The following is a 17,901-nucleotide window of genomic DNA, read 5'->3' on the forward strand; positions in this document are numbered from 1 at the left end:
AAATATAATAGATGGTTTGGATGTAGGCCCAATTTTCAAGATGTAGGATCATCTATCAGTGTTTTGCCAAGGTGCCTGGAGATACCGTTGCTCTTAGCCATAATCTGCACAACCATCTATTCTTAACAATAGGATAAAAAGTCAGCCAGCATGATGCTTGAAAATCCTGGAAAGAAACGAGTTTAAACCATATGATCTAACATATAATTGGACATATATGTAAATGTGCGTGAGTTCTAACGGCAAAGCAAGTAACCTCAAAATAAATCCAGTTTAAATCATATCATTTGGAGATTCCAATTGCAACACCTTACGGAACTCATGTGAAGTTGCTAGCAAAAGCACAGTTCCAAATTAGGAAAGAATATTTTTCACAGTGCAGATTGACTGTCCAAGCAGAGAAGTAGGTAAAGGCTGAATGGGCTGGTCTCATTTAATCAATAGAGACCGTGCATGACTTTTCTTTTGTGGACAATGACCCAAAGATGATTCTAGGGCCTTAGTATGCAAATGACGCCTAAGCACATGTCTCCACTATAGTACATGTACTGATCAAAACACCTTTTGGAGTTGAACAACGTAAATTGGTCTACTTTTTAAAACTGCATCGTGCAGAACAATAAGTGAAATGAAAGGAATGATTCATGGACCATTCTCATGCAGCAAAGGATATGGACTGACACTCTCTTAAACCTAGACTGGAATTTCCCAGGCTCTTTCTGAGTGAAACGATTCATCCACCAATAGGATAGGTGCAGTGACTGACTGCCTGCCCTCATCCTCCCATGGACTACTTTGTCCAAAAGAAGGAGGCCTCTCCACAGTCTCTGCAAACTATGATGAAGCAGTATGAGAAATCACCACTTTGTATTGGTAAACAATGTGCCTGTGACCAATTACTTATCGGTGCAGTTGCACGCTGAGTATGCGCATGCATAGGAGTCTGGGTTGACATTACTTTCATATGGTTTGGTGTGTGGTAGGAACAGGTTAGGTCCTACAACTTCGACTTCACTTTAATGCACAAATGTTTGTGTGCTTATCTGTTGCTTTTGAGGATGATGTAGTAGATTGCACATCTCACTGGCTTATTGATAGTATCCAGTTACTTGATGCCCTAGGGTATTGTTTGAGACAGCTGTTATTTTTTTTTTTCTACAGATACTTGAATGATTTTAGATATTCCATGTCTAACTACTGAGAAAGGTACTTAGGGTACCGAATAATGTTGGCTCTCCTCATTATGTATACCAAATCCAGCTTCCATTGGAGGTCGGGGGGAGAGTGAGGGGTTGGTCATAAAAGAACAGAGATAATGCACATCAGGCCTTGGATGACTAGATTATCAGAAAGTTGTATGCCTAAAGCATCCCCCTAGCTAAGTTGTTTTCTAATTACTTAGAGCAAAGCTGCATGAAATTGTAATTAGTCCTCACAACATACCAGATGCCTTCAATTCACTAGTTCTGAGATTTAAATTTCATCATGCAGAGATGTAGCAATATCATTATAAACTAAAAGAAAAAATACTAGGAATGGAGCCGAAACTAAATGTGGGAAGAAATAAATGAAGAGTTTCGAAAAAATAATATGGACAAATTGTTATCCACTCAAATTAGCGCACAACACGTTTTTGGAGGTGAATATATGGCTAAGAATCACACGAAAAGGTCCCTTTGAATACCTAGGTTTCTTTGAGGCTGCATGTTGTATTTAGTGGCATTAGTTGGCATAGTTCCAAGGGGATCTCGGTTACAACACCTGAAGCTTGCATCACAGACTCAAACTTTTACTTCTTATAGGTCATTTTATGGTTGTGGTGTGAGTCCTTAGACTTACTTTCAAAAGGTTCATGATTGGGGATCACATTCCTGTTAGTGCAAAGTGATCTTTTATCCCATTTTATCTGGTTGAGGGCGTCATATCAACACCACCACATCACCATAGACATTCATGCGTTCAGCTTGCTTTTGCCATGTTCTTGGTGAAATTGAAGTGTTTTTCCTAATGTTTCAATCTTTTTTTCCTTTTTTCTAAAAGTGTCCTGGTGTATTTAAGTGATTGAATAGCTCAGTAAATGTAGTTCTAATGTATGTGTGGCATAAATGTGTACATTATCTTGAAAGATCTTGTAAGCCACGACCCTACATGTTACCATTAAAGACGATTCCTTTAATATATTTGTAAATCTTGTTTAAAAAATAAATATACTTTTGTCATATATATTAAAACTACTGGCAAAAAGACCGTCTTGTCATTTTAGAGCTGAGTGGAACCCTTCCTGTGTTTTAATATTGAGAAAAGTGTTGACCTCAGGATTGATAAATTGACAATACCATACACATGCATTTTAAGACTATATTTGTTTTTTCAATATGTTCCACAATGAAGTGCCGCAGCCTCCGACCATTACGCACCAGTCGCCAAAGTATCATGTCGTGGATCCGAGAGAGAATATCGTGATTCAGTGTGAAGCCAAGGGCAAGCCTCCCCCGAGGTCAGTATTGGTGTTGGTAATTCAAGAATGCATGTCCTTGGTCAAAGCCAATGTTAAACTTTAATCAATGGGCCCAAATTCACATCACTGGTATTACTGTAAGCATACAAGATTCTCCCCGAAAATCACTGTTTTACCAAATTCATAATAGTGGCTGAAGTGACTTCCTTTAACCTTTTACTCCGGCATGATGCTACAGGAAGTGACATTGTAAGAGATCTTAATTGAAAACTTGAGGTTGTGTCAACCCTCATCAGTGATCGACAGGGGGCACAGAAACCGACAGTCAGTGATGTGAGGAGATTAATCTCAAACCTGACTGAAAAACCCTCCACACCAACCAATAATATTGGGCTAGCAAGTATTTCCCGAGCTAGCCCTGAGTGACGCCCATTTCATAACACCAAAACCTGCATGGACTCAACAGAACTAGAAAGGAACAGCAGCAGCTATCTCGCCTTGCTTTTTATCCAACTTTCTGTTTTTATTCTTTGCATTTCCCTATTTTATCACGTCTGTACTTTATTTTTGTGTTTCTGATAATACTGATTGCCATAGAGCAAGAAGTCCAAACTAATATTTGTACATCACACACATTATAGTCTGACTGGTATTAGCGGAAATTGCACACATTCTGAAGTGTAAATGTCTCGTTCTCCAACGCAGAATATTACATTCATAATGTTGTATTGACAATATTTGTGATGATGATTGATCTGATTAGCAGGCAGGGTTATTAAGGAATTGTGGGGTTCAATCCGTGTGTATATTTTACCCTGCCATTAAATTAAAAAATCAGTGCCCAGTTGTGCTGGTTCAAACCTTCTAGTCCAGTCCAGTCACCAGAAGCCCACCGACAGTCCCTTTATTATTATTATATTGAGTTCTTGTGCAGCGCACGGCTACCCAACGGTGCCCTCCACCTTTAATGTAAGCGTGCAGTTTGGCTGTGTTTTAGCTGATTATATTTTGTGCATCAGGCTGTTGCTGGCCACATCCTAAAAGATAATTTAGTGGGTTTATTGATGAATAGCCAACCAGCTAATGTTTTGCTCCAAATGTATGGAGCCTTATAAATATGAAGAAACATAACGGCAATTCAAATAATCACAAAGGTAGCCATTCACATTGAGATATTTAAGATATTTGGGGCCTGAATCACACCTTCCTTGGCATATTGATTTTGTACTAATGGTTCCCTGAGTTAACACCCACTGCTGACATAGTTTTGAATATTGTCAAAACCAATCCAGCCGTCCGTCCTTCCTAGGTCATTAAATTAATGATACCTTGTAATAATAACACCTGTTATTTACCAGTGAGGAAGTCACTGAAGTGCAGTAATAAATGCTATATTGAAAACGTTATTATTTTTATTATTACTAATGTCCTCTGTCATAAATGTACTGCTAGTGTGGGGGTTGTTTCAGGCAGGAACACCCAGCACCAGAAGCTGAATACCCGCAAATACATACTTCTTGCAGGCACCTTTTCACAGTTGATACATCTGGAAACAAATTAGATAATTTCTCTGGGGAAATGTAGTAATAACTGTCTTTTTATGAGTTAGAAAAAGATAAATTAATATTTAGTAATGGCCTAGAGCAGTGGTTCCCAAACTTTTGACTCCTGAGGACCCCCATTGACTCACCACTGGAAGCCGGGGACCCCCCAGCAATTTGTAAGATTTAAATTTCAAACATTAAAAGAGTAATTAAAAAAAATAAACACACATGTGCACACAAAACAAATACTCGAATTACTAAGGATTAAAGTATTTTATAATAAAAGAGTTTGCAAAAAGCGGAAAATTTTAATGGGAAGGTTGGTGTTGCAGCTCTGTGATTACCTTTTAAAGAGTTACCTTTATTTCGCAGTACAAGGCTCGTGCTCCTGCCAGGGCCAGAGTGGAAACCAAAAGCAGCCCAGGAATATGTTTTCAGACCAGTCCCCATACAGTGCACACCAAGTGCAGTGAGTGAGGCTGACCACTACAAATGGGGCTTTGGGACGCTCTCCCCCCAAGGAAATTTAGGATACAATGGTGCATTCTACAACACATTTATCATTATATATTGAATTTTATTAGCTTTTAAAGAATAGTAAATTATGACCTTGCTGTGCACCAGGATACAACAATCTTTGTTGGGGTTCTTCAATGCTTCCCTTATTATCACCCTTCAACAGTGCCTCTCATTTCTCCATAGCACCTCTGTTACATGTATTTCATTTGTTTTATAGCATCTCTCATACTATTGTAGGATGTCAGAGCACTTTACATCACACACATATAGAGACAATGAATCATACTTGTAAATCAGCGTAGAGAAAATGTTACATAGGCAAAGGGGACTACAAGGTGTAGGATTCACATGTCATTCATACTGGTGGGCATTTATGAAGAGTGCTTGGTCTGGAAAAGCAAAAACTCAGGATTTAGAACCTAACACAATGGTTAGCATTGACTTTAAAAATAAAAATGTATTTCCTCCCAAATAAATCCCTTTAGCAGCATCAGGATAATGAACGACTGGGGAAAAACATAAGTTACTAACTTGTACCAGGCAGTGTGTAAGCAGCTCTTTGATGACGGTTTATAGATCACAGTGCTAGATTATGATTGTCTCTTATGAGCTGAAGAGTAACAAAAGAATCTCTGTGATAAAAGAAGGAATGCACTGACCTATGCACATAAAATACAGTTTTTTTAAATGCATGGTACACATTCTTTGCAGCAGGCATATTAACCCTCTGTGCTACATTAGATAAGTCAAACCTTGCATTAGATTAGATAAGTCAAACCTGACACTGGACTCCAGCAGGAACACTAATCACTGGTGTTATCTTGACACTTTTATTGTTGCCTGAAAACTGCTAATTCTACAAGGAATTTTGGAGTGTTTTTAAAACTGCTGCCTGAGGACCACCTGGGAATGTGTCACAGCACTGGCCTAGAGTAAGTTGTCTCTCTACAGCATGGGTACTCACAAACTTTCTTTTGGGGGCCAAATTTACATTGTGGTTTGTGGCAGAGGGCCGCACCGGTAGGGTGGGGTCAGAGGGGGAGGGGGCGGGGCTAAAGCAAAAGAAAACTTTGTGACCATGAGGTTGAACACAGGTCCCTGTAGCAGACGCCTTTGTCCACTGAGCCACCAGACCGACATACATATATATATATATATATATATGTATATATGTATAGATATATATATATATATATATATATATATATATATATATATATATATATATATATATATATATATATATATATATATATGAAACAGCAAACTCCCAACTGCTCTGGACGCAGTTAAAGCGGGCGCAGACCTCCAGCAATCTCTCAGATCAAAAAAGATGAGCAAGCAAACAACGATATTCAGTTGTAGCAGTGCATTTAATAGGCAGTGAATAGTGCAGAGCAAGTGCCCTCCATGACGCGTTTCGCCCCGTGGACGGGGCTTGGTCACATGACGCGTTTCGCCCCGCGGACGGGGCTTGGTCACATGACGCGTCAGGAGTAGGCGGTGGATTAAATCACAAATAAAAGCCCAAACACCTAAAGAAACAGGTTGCAAGGGTCAAATAACAACATTAACTGGCAATTAAATTAATGTGATAGCAAGTCCATAAACAATATTCCCAAATTTATAGAATATTGAAAAACAATTAGAGCATAGTGCTCATAAGCGGCCAAACATAATAGCTGATATTTTAAAAAAAGGGCAAAAATTCATATTAGCGATGAAACTTCAAGATCTTTTGCAAGTGCAATATATGAAGTTTTCAAAAAAATAGTGGCCCTCACCATGATCAAAAGGACATCACAAATTGCCAATATATACAAAAAACAAGTGATTAGACCAAAAAAGATTTTAGATGTTATATACATGGAATCACATTAGCGGCAGAGGCATCAATTTATGGAAGTTACCAAAAACACTTCAGATTTCATAGGTGTATAAAAACCCAGCTGTTATTTCATCTTTTGAATATCTGAAAGGGCCGATAAAACTCCCACTTTTCAAAAATGACAACAAATATACAATTATATACACAATGGAAAAGCTACTGAAATCATAAATAATGGTGCAATTCATCAAAGGCATTCTGCCCATTGGGGGATCTGGTATCGAGCAGAATGATGAAATAAGCCTCTCTTTGATGGAGAAGTCTTTCTCGATCACCACCCCTGCCAGGGTTAGCCACTGAACACAACAAGGTATACGTAAGGTCTTTTAGTTTCTTGTCGTGGACAGATTTAAAATGGCGAGCAACCGGGTAATTCATGTCCGAATTTACTATTGCCCGGATGTGTTGCAAGATACGTTGGTGTGCTTGCAACTTTGTGCTCCCTATATAAGACAATGAACATGTGCAGGTCAATTTATACACAACAAAGTCACTGCGGCATGTAAGATGTTCCCTGATTGGTATGGCACGATTGCTAAATGCAGATGTATACTCAGTGCTGTTAACTGCAAACGTGCAGGCACGGCACGAGGTGCATCTATAAAAACCAGGTTTATTAAGCCAAGTAGTTTTCAATTGGTTTTCTGGTTGTGTGCGGTCAAGGGAATCTTTCATTGAGGGAGCCCTCCTAAAGGTTATTGCAGGAGATTTGGGCAAAAAAGGAGCAAGAATAACATCAGATAAAACAATTGGCCATTCAGATCTGATAATCTGGCTAAGTTTGGAACTTTGGGCACAAAAAGTAGTGATGAATCTAGCTGTTGTCAACTTAGTATCATCGGTATCAGTTGTTATCTTAGGGGTCAACAATGTTTCACGTGTGCGTGTTGACACTGTATTGAGGGCTCTGTCCAGTACCGCTCTTTTGTAGCCCCTACGAAGGAATCTATTCCTAGATTCTGCTAAACATTGTCGGGTGACAATAGGATCACTACAGATGCGTTTAATTCTGATGAATTCACCAAGGGGTATGCTGTTAATCGTATGAGGGGGGTGAGCACTACGGGCATGCAAGATGGAATTGCCCGCAGTGCTCTTCCTGAACAGTTTGGATTGTATTTTGTTATTGTCAATGTAAATCAATACATCAAGAAATTCAGCAGATGTATCAGAGATTGTAGCAGTGAATTTGAGATTTCTATCATTCACATTGATTTCTTTGACAAAATCTGCTGCCAGGGTTTGAGATCCTTTCCAGACGATAAATATATCGTCTATAAATCTCCAGTAAGCTAATAGATGGGGAAGCCAGTGAGCGTGGGTGACGCCAAGCACATGCTCCTCCCACCAGCCAACATGCAAGCATGAATAGCTGGGGAAGAAGCACGAACCCATTGCCACCCCGCGTTCCTGATGGTAAACTTCCTTGCCAAACTGGAAATAGTTGTTGAAGAGGCAAATTCGGATCATATCTAACAACATTTGATTGTGATCCCTCATAGTTGCCTCACGTGAATCCAAAAAATACTGAACAGCTTCCAAACCCTGGTGATGATTAATACTGGTATACAGTGCTTCTATGTCCATCACCAGGAAACATAACTCAGGACCCCAGGTAATACAATTAATCTTCCCCAAAAAATCAGTAGTGTCTTTAAGAAAGGAAGGGAGAGAAATCATATGAGGCTGTAAAAAAAAATATATATATCTTTCTCTCTCCCTCCCTCTCTCTGTCTCCCTATCCCTCCCTCGCTCTGTCTCCCTCCCTCTCCCTCCTCGCTCTCCCTTAGTCTGGCTCCCTCTGTCTGTCTCCCTCTGTCTGTCGCCCTCTGTCTATATCCCTCCCTCTGTCTCCCTCCCTCTCTGTCTCCCTCTCTGTCTCCCTCCCTCTGTCTCCCTCCTCCCTCTGTAGCCCTCCTCCCTCTGTCTGTCTCCCTCTGTCGCCCTTTTCTCTGTCTCCGCCCCCCTCTGTCTCCCTCCCTCTGTCTCTCTCTATTTCCCTCCCTCTGTCTCCCTCCCTCTCCCTGCCTCTGTCTCCCTGCCTCGCTCTCTGTCTCCCTCTTTCTGCTTCCCTCTCTGTCTCCCACTCTCTCTCCCTCCCTCTGTCTCTCTCCATGTCTCTCTCCCTCTCCTTCCCTCTGTCTCCCTCTCCCTCTCTCTGTCTCCCTCTCTCTCCCTCTGTCTCCATCTCCCTCCCTCCCTTTTCCTCCCTCCCTATCTCCATCCCTCCCTGCCTCCCTCTCTCTGTCTCCCTTCCTCTCCCTCCCTCTGTCACCCTCTGTCTCCCTCCCTCGGCATCCCTCCCTCTGTCTCCCCCTGACTGCCTCTCTCTATCTCCTTCTCTCTGTCACCTCCTCCCTCCCTCGGTCTCCCTCCCTCTCCCTCCCTCTGTCTTCCTCCCTCCCTCTCTGCATCCCTTTCCCTCCCTCTCTGCCTTCCTTTCTGCCTCCCTCTCTGTTTCCCTTCCTTTCCCGCCCTCTGTCACCCACTCCCCCCCTCCCTCTGTCTCCCTCCCCCTGACTGCCTCTCTCTGTCTCCCTTCCTTTCCCTCCCTCTGTTACCCTCGGTCTCCCTCTCTCCCTCTCCATCTCCCTGCCTTCCTCTGTCTCCCTCCCTCTGTTTCCCTCCCCCTGACTGACTCTCGCTGTCTCCCTCTCTCTGACTCTTCCCTCTCCCTCCCTCCCTCCCTCCATCTCCCTCTCACTCCCTCTGTCTCCCTTTCTCTCTGCCTCCCTCTCTCTGTCTGTCTCTGTCTCCCTTCCTCTCCCTCCCTCTGTCAACCTATGTCTCCCTCCCTACCTCTCCCTCCGTCTTCCTCTCCCTCCCTCTGCCACCCTCTGTCATCTCACCCCGTGTGTGTGTCAGCCCTCAGCCCAGGCTGAGACAGCTAAACACAGCCGCACCCGAGTACTTCACAGGTCTTTAAAAGACCATTTACATGTTAATAAAGCTTTGTTGTATTTCACCTCTTAGCGCTCCTGCATCTCCACTCTGACTATCCCTGGAATCGCCCGCCCCCCACAAAGCAGAGTCTCTCAGAGTCAAGCTGCTGCAAATGCTTGCTAACACTATTTTTTTTTTTTTAAAAAACACAGGTCTGATGTCTGCAGGGTCCGCGGGCCGTCAAGGAAGGCTTGCCGGGAGGTACTATGAGTACCCGTGCTCTACGGGAACACATTTTTCCCTATGGACATAATGCAAGGGTTTATTGTACAATTACAACTTTTTCCCATGTTTATTCTGTGGCTTTTTCCCCTGGTACACCTCCGGATTTAGAATATTCCCGGAAGTCCAAGACATTGATAGATTTCCAAGAGAACTCCTAACATTCTGTATTAATTGCATACAATTCGGCAATCCACATATCAGAGTAAGCCTACAGGGTTTGGGTTCCAAGGTTTGAAGGCCTTGGGTTAGAACTGAACAGACAATCAGAACATGAGTTATTGTAAACTTCTGGACCCGTTTGAATAAACATTTTTATAGATATATTAATAATGATCTTAAGATAAGCATAAGCTAGCGCAGTCAGTTGTAGGCAACAAGAGCATCTAATTTTCTGCAGTGCCTCTGTTTGTGTTTAAAATGATTGTGAATCAAACCTAAATATAATTATGCAGGTGGATCAATCGAATTCCAAAGAGTGGACCACGTTTTGAATGTTTGCTTTGTGCTCCTAATTCTACAATTTTTTCCTTTTTTGGCAGCTTTTCTTGGACACGAAATGGGACACATTTCGATATAGACAAGGACCCTCTCGTAACTATGAAGCCCAACTCTGGAACTATTGTAATTAACATTATGAATGGCAGCAAAGCAGAAGCGTATGAAGGCGAATATCAGTGCATTGCCAGAAATCAACGTGGCACAGCAGTTTCAAACAATATCGTGATTCGTCAATCCAGTAAGTGCAACTCAGAATGTTGCCTCCTATGACGCGACTTTGGCGTCGATTCAGTTGAAGTGCACTATATTTGGACAAGATACCTAAAATTCTTCACTCAAGTGGGTAGAAACTCATAGTAGTCACTAGGCTCAAATGCAGAACCACTTATAATTGCCTTCAGTTGATTGCTGTAGTTTTCATCTTCCAGATTTATATCAGCAGCAATAATTTGACTGCATTGGAAAGTTTGAAAAAGTAAGGATTCCTGTCAGAGGGGCTAGGCAGGTGTAGTCTTCATTTGGTTCTAGTTGAATTTTGTTTTAATTGCACCATTTGAAAAATTGTTACAGAAGGATTTTTTCCCTGAGAGGCGTATGCTGTTAGGCGGGAATAATTAAGATGTCCAATTAACTTATGTCATTCCATGAAACTTTCTGTTTAATTATTCTCTTTTTTCTTTCTTTGGTAAAAGACATCTTTTTAATCATCAAAGAGATCTTGTTAGAAGGTAACTATATGTCACCGATGTCTGGGCTGCATGAATGCACCTTTTCCCATCTATTCCATCAAAATGATGACCACAAATATTTTTCCTAATCCAGTTCCGTACTTTGTTTGATTTACCCAAATACCGAATTCATGGGTAGTGTAAAAAAACATTGCAACAATTTATATATTTTTGTAAACATTGACACAGTGATGGCTGGTGCCAAATTTGGTTTTGATGACTTTGAATACCATCAACTCTCTTGATCTAACATTCACTAAATGTAGTTCCAGTCAACAGACTCTACTGAGGAAAGTTAGAATGTAAAGGGAATAAATGAAGTATCACTCTTAGTAATATAGGTTGTATTATAGTTAACAAAAACAAGATTATCTGGAGTGATTATCTACTCCTAATAATCACTGTAATGTCTCTCACAAAAGCACACTATAAAAATCATTGAACAATATTAAGAGATTCTAGCAGCTTTATCCTGTTGCCCAGGAACTTATTTTTACATGGCTCTCTCTTAGTTGTCACACTGTGAGCACTGATTTTCTACATTACCCAGATATATTTTTCCTGTACCATACCTGTACAGATTGGAGTTGGTGTTTTACGTCAATATTGAGCTTTTAATTTCGACCTTCAACAATATAGACTGCAAAACGTTGACTACCACTGTACGGCCAAGATACGTATAGATGGTAAGAGTGAATTTACTATTCTTAACATCACAGGTACTTGCCTTGAAGTTATGTGTATTTTCAAACCAAGTGAATGTGAACTTGAAATAGTAAATCAACACTTACCTATACATTCTTACTATGATGATATATTGTAGTCAATATTCTGGAGTCAATATTGCAGGTCGATATTTTGTATCTCAATATACCAACATACAACCCTGGAGTAAGGACATTCTGCTTCATCCTCCATTTCAATTAGCAGTAACTTTAAACATATCTGTGTATATGCATACATATATTGTCAATGTAAAGACAAAAATATTATACGTCCATCATTCAGAAAGCAAAATGAAACTCAGGATTGCTAAATGTACTCACTACTACTATTACGTTGTTGTATTTATTATGAAAGCAGGGTAATGCATATCCTCTAAATAAGCATTTCAGAATACAGTTTGGTGGAAGTATTACCAGTAAGAAACTTGTTTATACGATTATTAAATTGTAATTGGACATTTTAAAACCACCATCCAGTTTTAGAAAGTTGATCCAGGGAGATAAACTCTTTTAGATGATAGCTGACTCGAGAAGCACTAAGCAAATGTTAGAGACACAAGTAACTGCACTGTTTCAGAGATATTAAAAGCAACCTACGAGATGACAACAAGTAGTAGTAAGCAAAAAGTATATACAGAGACAATGAGTTAGAAATACTAAATTAGAAATTAAGGTGAATAAGGTAGGTTGTAGGAGTTGTTTGAAAAGAGATGTACAGACAAAACAGTCATGGTTAAACAGTTCCACTCCTCACATGTCATACAAAGAGATTTTCTGTACATTTTGGATTGTAGAAGAAGTAAACCGGACTTTATAGCTACTCAGTAAATGTGGGAAATACCCGACCTACAACAGTGAACAAACCCGCATCAGAACAAACAGTATCTCTCTCACCACAAGCAAAATTATGATCCTGGGTTGGTAAATAACGGTTGAACATCTCTGATTGTTAATTCGTAATAATGAGTTACTACCTAACTAATTAACTTCATTTTGTTCAATATCTAAAATAGGATCTCCTTTGTGGACTAAAGAGAAACTAGAGCCAATAATAATTCAAGATGGTGCGTCACTGATCTTACCGTGCCGACCACCAATTGGATTACCACCTCCAATCATATTCTGGATGGATAATTGTGAGTATTAATTTGTAAAGTCTTCTGAATTATTTGACTTTTAAAAGATTATGTTAAGTTCTTGTATGCACTCCAATGTAAGACTGACAATCATGATCCTGCGTTGGGTTAGCTACATACTTACAGATTAAAATCCCATCAAAAATAGTTTACATGGTTTTCATGGACATTTTACCACTGCACAGCACCATAGCTTGTTGTATTAAACTAGTAATCATTAGGACTGCTACACAAGTCTCACTGTAATAAGGTAATGCTGGACAGTGGAGTTTCTTGCACCACCTCACAATATGGCAGTCTCAGTGGCTACTCTGTGAGGGCATCTAGGGGCCTCTGCCTTTGAGGGAGCTAAAGTAACTGACTTCACCCATCCATGTTGGAAGCTTGAAAAACCTTGTAAAGGGGTTGCATAAGGGATCCCTGCCTATGCATCTTAGAATTCCTGGTATGAGGGAAGAGAGTAGTCCAGAACCACATCCCACATTCATGATCTGAGGTTCTATCCTTCCAATTTCACAAGAAAATCCCTGGAAATTTGAGTGTATGTGTCCCATACACATTACTTAATAGAAATTTATGCCAGTCTGTTGGGTATGCACTGAGGTTTGTGGGGACATGACCTAATAAAAATGTGCTCATTCCAAAATGTGCATGATTGGACACTTCATCAGTTGACTTACCTATAGCCTTAGAGCCCAATGTAGCGGGCTCAACCGGCCATTAAAGACCTGCTCCAGTGTTAAACAAGGGAGCGGGCCTTTAATGGCCCGTAGAGCCCGCTAGAGAGGGCTCTGAGACTATTAGAACATTCCGCCCCCCGAGGGCAGAATGTTCTAATTTGTATAAACAAAGGTCTCTTGGAGCCCGAAGAGGTTTAAATCCCCTCTGGCTTCAAGATGCCTTTGTTCACACCAACAGCTGTGAACAAACACTGGAAGGTTGGAGCACCTGGCTTCTACGATCGATTAGAAGCCCGGAGCGCTCCATTGTCTTAAATGGAGTGCTCAACATTCCAATCTTCTAATTAGTATTATGGCACATTTTCTTCACCTGCATCCCTTCATTCATACTGAATAATCCTTCTAGATAATGAGATGTTGCTCGAGCCTCATGGAGACATGTTTCCATTCTCACAAAAGGCTTCGTACTGTAAAAAATATAGAGACCACATAGATTAAATCTTAACTAAATTACAGGAAGATAGTTTGTGTGTCAAATTCAAATGGTTTTGCTTGCTAAGTCGGTTGGCCTGCTAAATCCTGGTTGGCAGGCACCCACATAATGGGCCTCGGTTGCCCACTGAAAGCAAAATCCTTCAAGTAGTGGAAGATGGAGTGAAGGCTGATTTATTACCCAACTGCCAAATGGAGGAATAATTTGATATGTGCCAGACATGAACTACTCTATAAGCATCCCCATTCATAAAAATTTAAGCAACTGATGAAATGTAAAGAATATTAAAATGACATGGTTTATGTTCTATGCAATTGAAGGTCTTTTGAGCTAAGGAGCCAATTTTAAGTAAGCAGACTATCCACAGGTCGGGAGTGGGCCTGACTTCCACCCTCTGGTGGAGAATCCCCTAGCCTATTTAGAAATTCCCATCTTGTTGTAATGAAAGTTCATCTGCTGGTGCTGTGGATGCACTTTCATTATTGTTGCATGATAAGTGTTAAAGTAGCTCATTGGGCATTCTCTGCTACTTTGCAGCACAAACCTCATATACCGTTCTGCTGCTGCAAGTCAAAAAGCCAAATGTCACCAATGCGTGGGCGGTATGTCCCCTTCATATAAGAGGCATTTAAACACGTTCCTTTTTTCAACCGCTCCTACTCGCATGGCGGCCCTAGTGCAGAAGAAACAGTGATGTATGCCTTGCCCTTAATAGTGCAGAGTAACTGCCATTCTGACCCAGAATTCCAGCGGTCTGTGAACCATCAGCTCAAGGGTTTGAATCCAGCAGCACTCAGGAACAGTATTTTTCAAAGCCCACCTTTAATCAGCACTGTCTCTGCAGTGTGATGTACTCCAGAGTTTGTGTGGTTAAATAATGGAAAGGATGTAGGGAGGGTACTAGAGGAGGGAAATCTAGAACACGAGGTGAAGAAGGATCTTCAGTGATAGGCTCTTCACTGGGACCTGCACCCAAAAATGTAATACAAAGTAGTACAATGTGTTACCTGAAAGGAAAAACCTTTATTTTAGAGTATTAACAGTGTGCATTCTCTCTACTGTACAAGATTCTCCTACTGTTGTTTCACAGTGAAACCTCTGAAAAAATGTAAAGAGATAGGGATACCCTTCTAGACTACTGTTGTCGCTTTGATCATATTATCAACATGGCGTCACTCATTATAAAATAACCCACACTTACTGTCTACTCTAGGTGAAATTACATCAATGATTTCAAGGTTCTTTCAAGATAACCTTTTCCTGAATTTTAGATTTTTTCTTCAAATACTGTTGCCGTTTTTCTTGTTGTAGAATTCAAAATTACCAAGATTATTCCTCACCACTTTTGAAAATATACCAGCACAATGTTGCTGCTCAGTTCCACTCAGTGGTATTCAAAAGAATGTGATTCTTTTTACAAATATCCTTGCAATGATAACAATATTCAGACATTTTTCTTAGAAATCTTTAGCTGCGCCACTGACACCTTACTAAAAGTTATTTGTAGCTTAGTAATTGAATACCTCTAGAGGCACCCATTCAGCAATCCTCTTAAAGTGCCACCCTTGAAGTCTTCAAAAGGCAATCTTACCACATTCTGGAATCTTCTTTAACTGTGCTCAAAACGTCTCTCTTCCAATACAGGCTACAGCTCCCCTTCAGCAATGTCAGTAACAAACAATTGCACCATGTGTGCAGTCCCATTAAATAGTCTGGGATCTACAACGGCCCCCAAGATTTAGTCTTATTCATTAAATTTCAAGATTCTATGTGATCTCATAAGATTTAGACCAATACTACTCTTAAACTGGATTCAGCTTGTAAAAAACTAGATATTCGACCACTTTCATGCTATATTGCATGCTTTCAGAATACTGACATTCCTTTACTCACTAAAAGGCTACAGTTCCTGGCTTGCATAAGGCAGGCTTATCTAATCTGCCTTCGGTTGACACGTTCCCTAGCGAAGGCGCAAGAATCCTGAAACATAGGCTGAGATTTTACTGACAGAAACCCAGTGATGTCTCCACCTCCAAATGGGATTGGTGGATAACTATGAGTTCGGCTGGGTGGGAATATTACCATTTTATAGCAGTTTGAAACTCAAAACTACCCTAGTTGGTCCACTATCTTAGCTATAAACTTATCTTTTCTACTTAGTGTACGGTCGAATTCTTTTGCAGCATCTATTGTGTGAAACCATCTTGATTTACCTAATTCACATTAAGATAACTTCTGTTAACAATTTCAGGACAACCATTATGAAAGCTAAATACAATTAAAAAAAACACCTTGCAAGGTGGTGAAAGGCATCACTTCCAAACACATTCAAATTTTCTTAGGATTGCACTGTAAAATATCCAGAGGGAACAACCAACACAGGCACTTGGTTCAAATGGATATGTCCCTTCACCCTTAGGTTCACTTCCTAGGATGTTGCGTTTCCAACAGATGTGCATCAAAGTGAATGACCTCCTGAGGCCCAAAATCAAGGACGTCTGCAAATGATTCGCAAACACAATTGAAAACAAACACTCTCCCATCACAACCCTCCCTAGCTCAGACCCATATGCATTCCAAATGTCTGTTTACCAGTACCAAGCCCCAATAAGCCATTTCAGCTGGCCTGGCTTCCTTCTAAAGGAATGAATGAATGTAAACAAACGTGCTCTGCTCCCCTGAAATGGAATGTCTTGGTGCTAAGGATTGGATAGCTGAGTATACATTACCAGCGATTATATAATGCTGATAGTGATGGCATTTGGCACAAGAAACCGAAGCATATGTCCATTAAAAAAATCAAAAACAGTATGCAATATTTTAAGTGTGCATTATAGACACATTTTGTCTTACTTGTAATGCTAGAAAAAGTTCAGATGCAGACAAGTAGCAATCAATTATGTCAGTCACCTTTGTCATCAAAAATATACCTTTAGACTGGGGTCTCCAATATAGGTTAGGATGTCTGGATCCATTCTCGATTTTAGTATAACCAAAAACTCTCATTACAAGTGGCTCGATTTATTTCTGATAACCACAGCGCATGATAGAAACTCACAAGGAAATGTATGGCATATATTGTATGTGACAATTATATCCTATTACGACTTTTGCCCCCAAATTGGGGCAAAACATGCAGATTTAGTGCCTTGCAGCACTAACATTTGTGTGCCCCGGTACTTTTCCCATGTTAAATATTGACAGGATTTATCGGCCGAAACGTATCCCTGGGATGTTGCTTTCTTCAGCCCCTAGAATCCACCAGTGTGACAAAAACACAAAACTGATACTTACAGTAACAGGGATTGCTATACTTCAGAAGTAATCATAGTACTCGTGATGAGGCCCTAATAGTTTTCTTTTTGGATTCATAGTATGAACATTTTTCGAACATGGATATCCTAAAGATTTCCTTGGGCCCCCTCGGACCTGCATTAACTTCTACGTTTTTTAACTATAGCATATAATTGTATGATTTAATTTTTAAATTAGTTAGATAATTCTCTGACCAACATTACATTTTAGGTGCAATGTAAAATGTGTATGAATGTAAAGATACAAGTGTATTTGTAATATCCATAATTTCATATACTCTATACGATGTGTACAGTCCTCCTAAATTTGATCCTATATGCTCCTTGGTCAGACATCGAAGATTGGTGTTGCCTTCTTCACTCAGAATCCTTGTTACTTTTGCTCTTCTTCAAGGCTTTGTCATTAATTTGGTACAAATTCAACCATGGATTCCTGCCAGTATACTCCCTCTACCAGTGGAATGGCAGACTTTCCACTACCAGCATTGTGCAAATGCACTATATCGCTCCTACTTATATGTCTCAATATCTCAAAACTCTTTATGACCACTTGCTAGTGACTATTAGTGTTTTTGCAAAAACCCTAATAAAATGAATACATCTCTACATGCATTATGTAGGCTTATAGAAACCCACACCACAGTGCTTACTGAATGGCTGTAGTTGCTCACTCAGGAAGCATTAGGGTTAGACACCTTCACCATTGATACATTTCATGGTGTGAAAAAAGCTTTGGTTTGGTCTCAGGCA

At 40.3% G+C, this 17,901-nt stretch overlaps 1 protein-coding gene across 16 annotated transcripts in view; it reads left to right on the forward strand.

The window, feature by feature from the left end:
* NRCAM (neuronal cell adhesion molecule) overlaps window positions 1-17,901 on the forward strand; it is a 967,670-nt gene that overhangs the window by 671,846 nt on the left and 277,923 nt on the right. For all 16 annotated transcript variants that reach the window (XM_086919453.1, XM_086919434.1, XM_086919444.1 and 13 more), the window contains 3 exons: window positions 2,392-2,497; window positions 10,117-10,313; window positions 12,542-12,664. In XM_086919453.1, coding sequence (XP_086775579.1) covers window positions 2,392-2,497; window positions 10,117-10,313; window positions 12,542-12,664 — 426 coding nt within the window. The remainder of the gene's footprint in view (window positions 1-2,391; window positions 2,498-10,116; window positions 10,314-12,541; window positions 12,665-17,901) is intronic.

The sequence above is a fragment of the Lissotriton vulgaris genome, chromosome 1_1 (genome assembly GCF_964263255.1).
Source record: "Lissotriton vulgaris chromosome 1_1, aLisVul1.2, whole genome shotgun sequence".
Classification (NCBI taxonomy): domain Eukaryota; kingdom Metazoa; phylum Chordata; class Amphibia; order Caudata; family Salamandridae; genus Lissotriton; species Lissotriton vulgaris.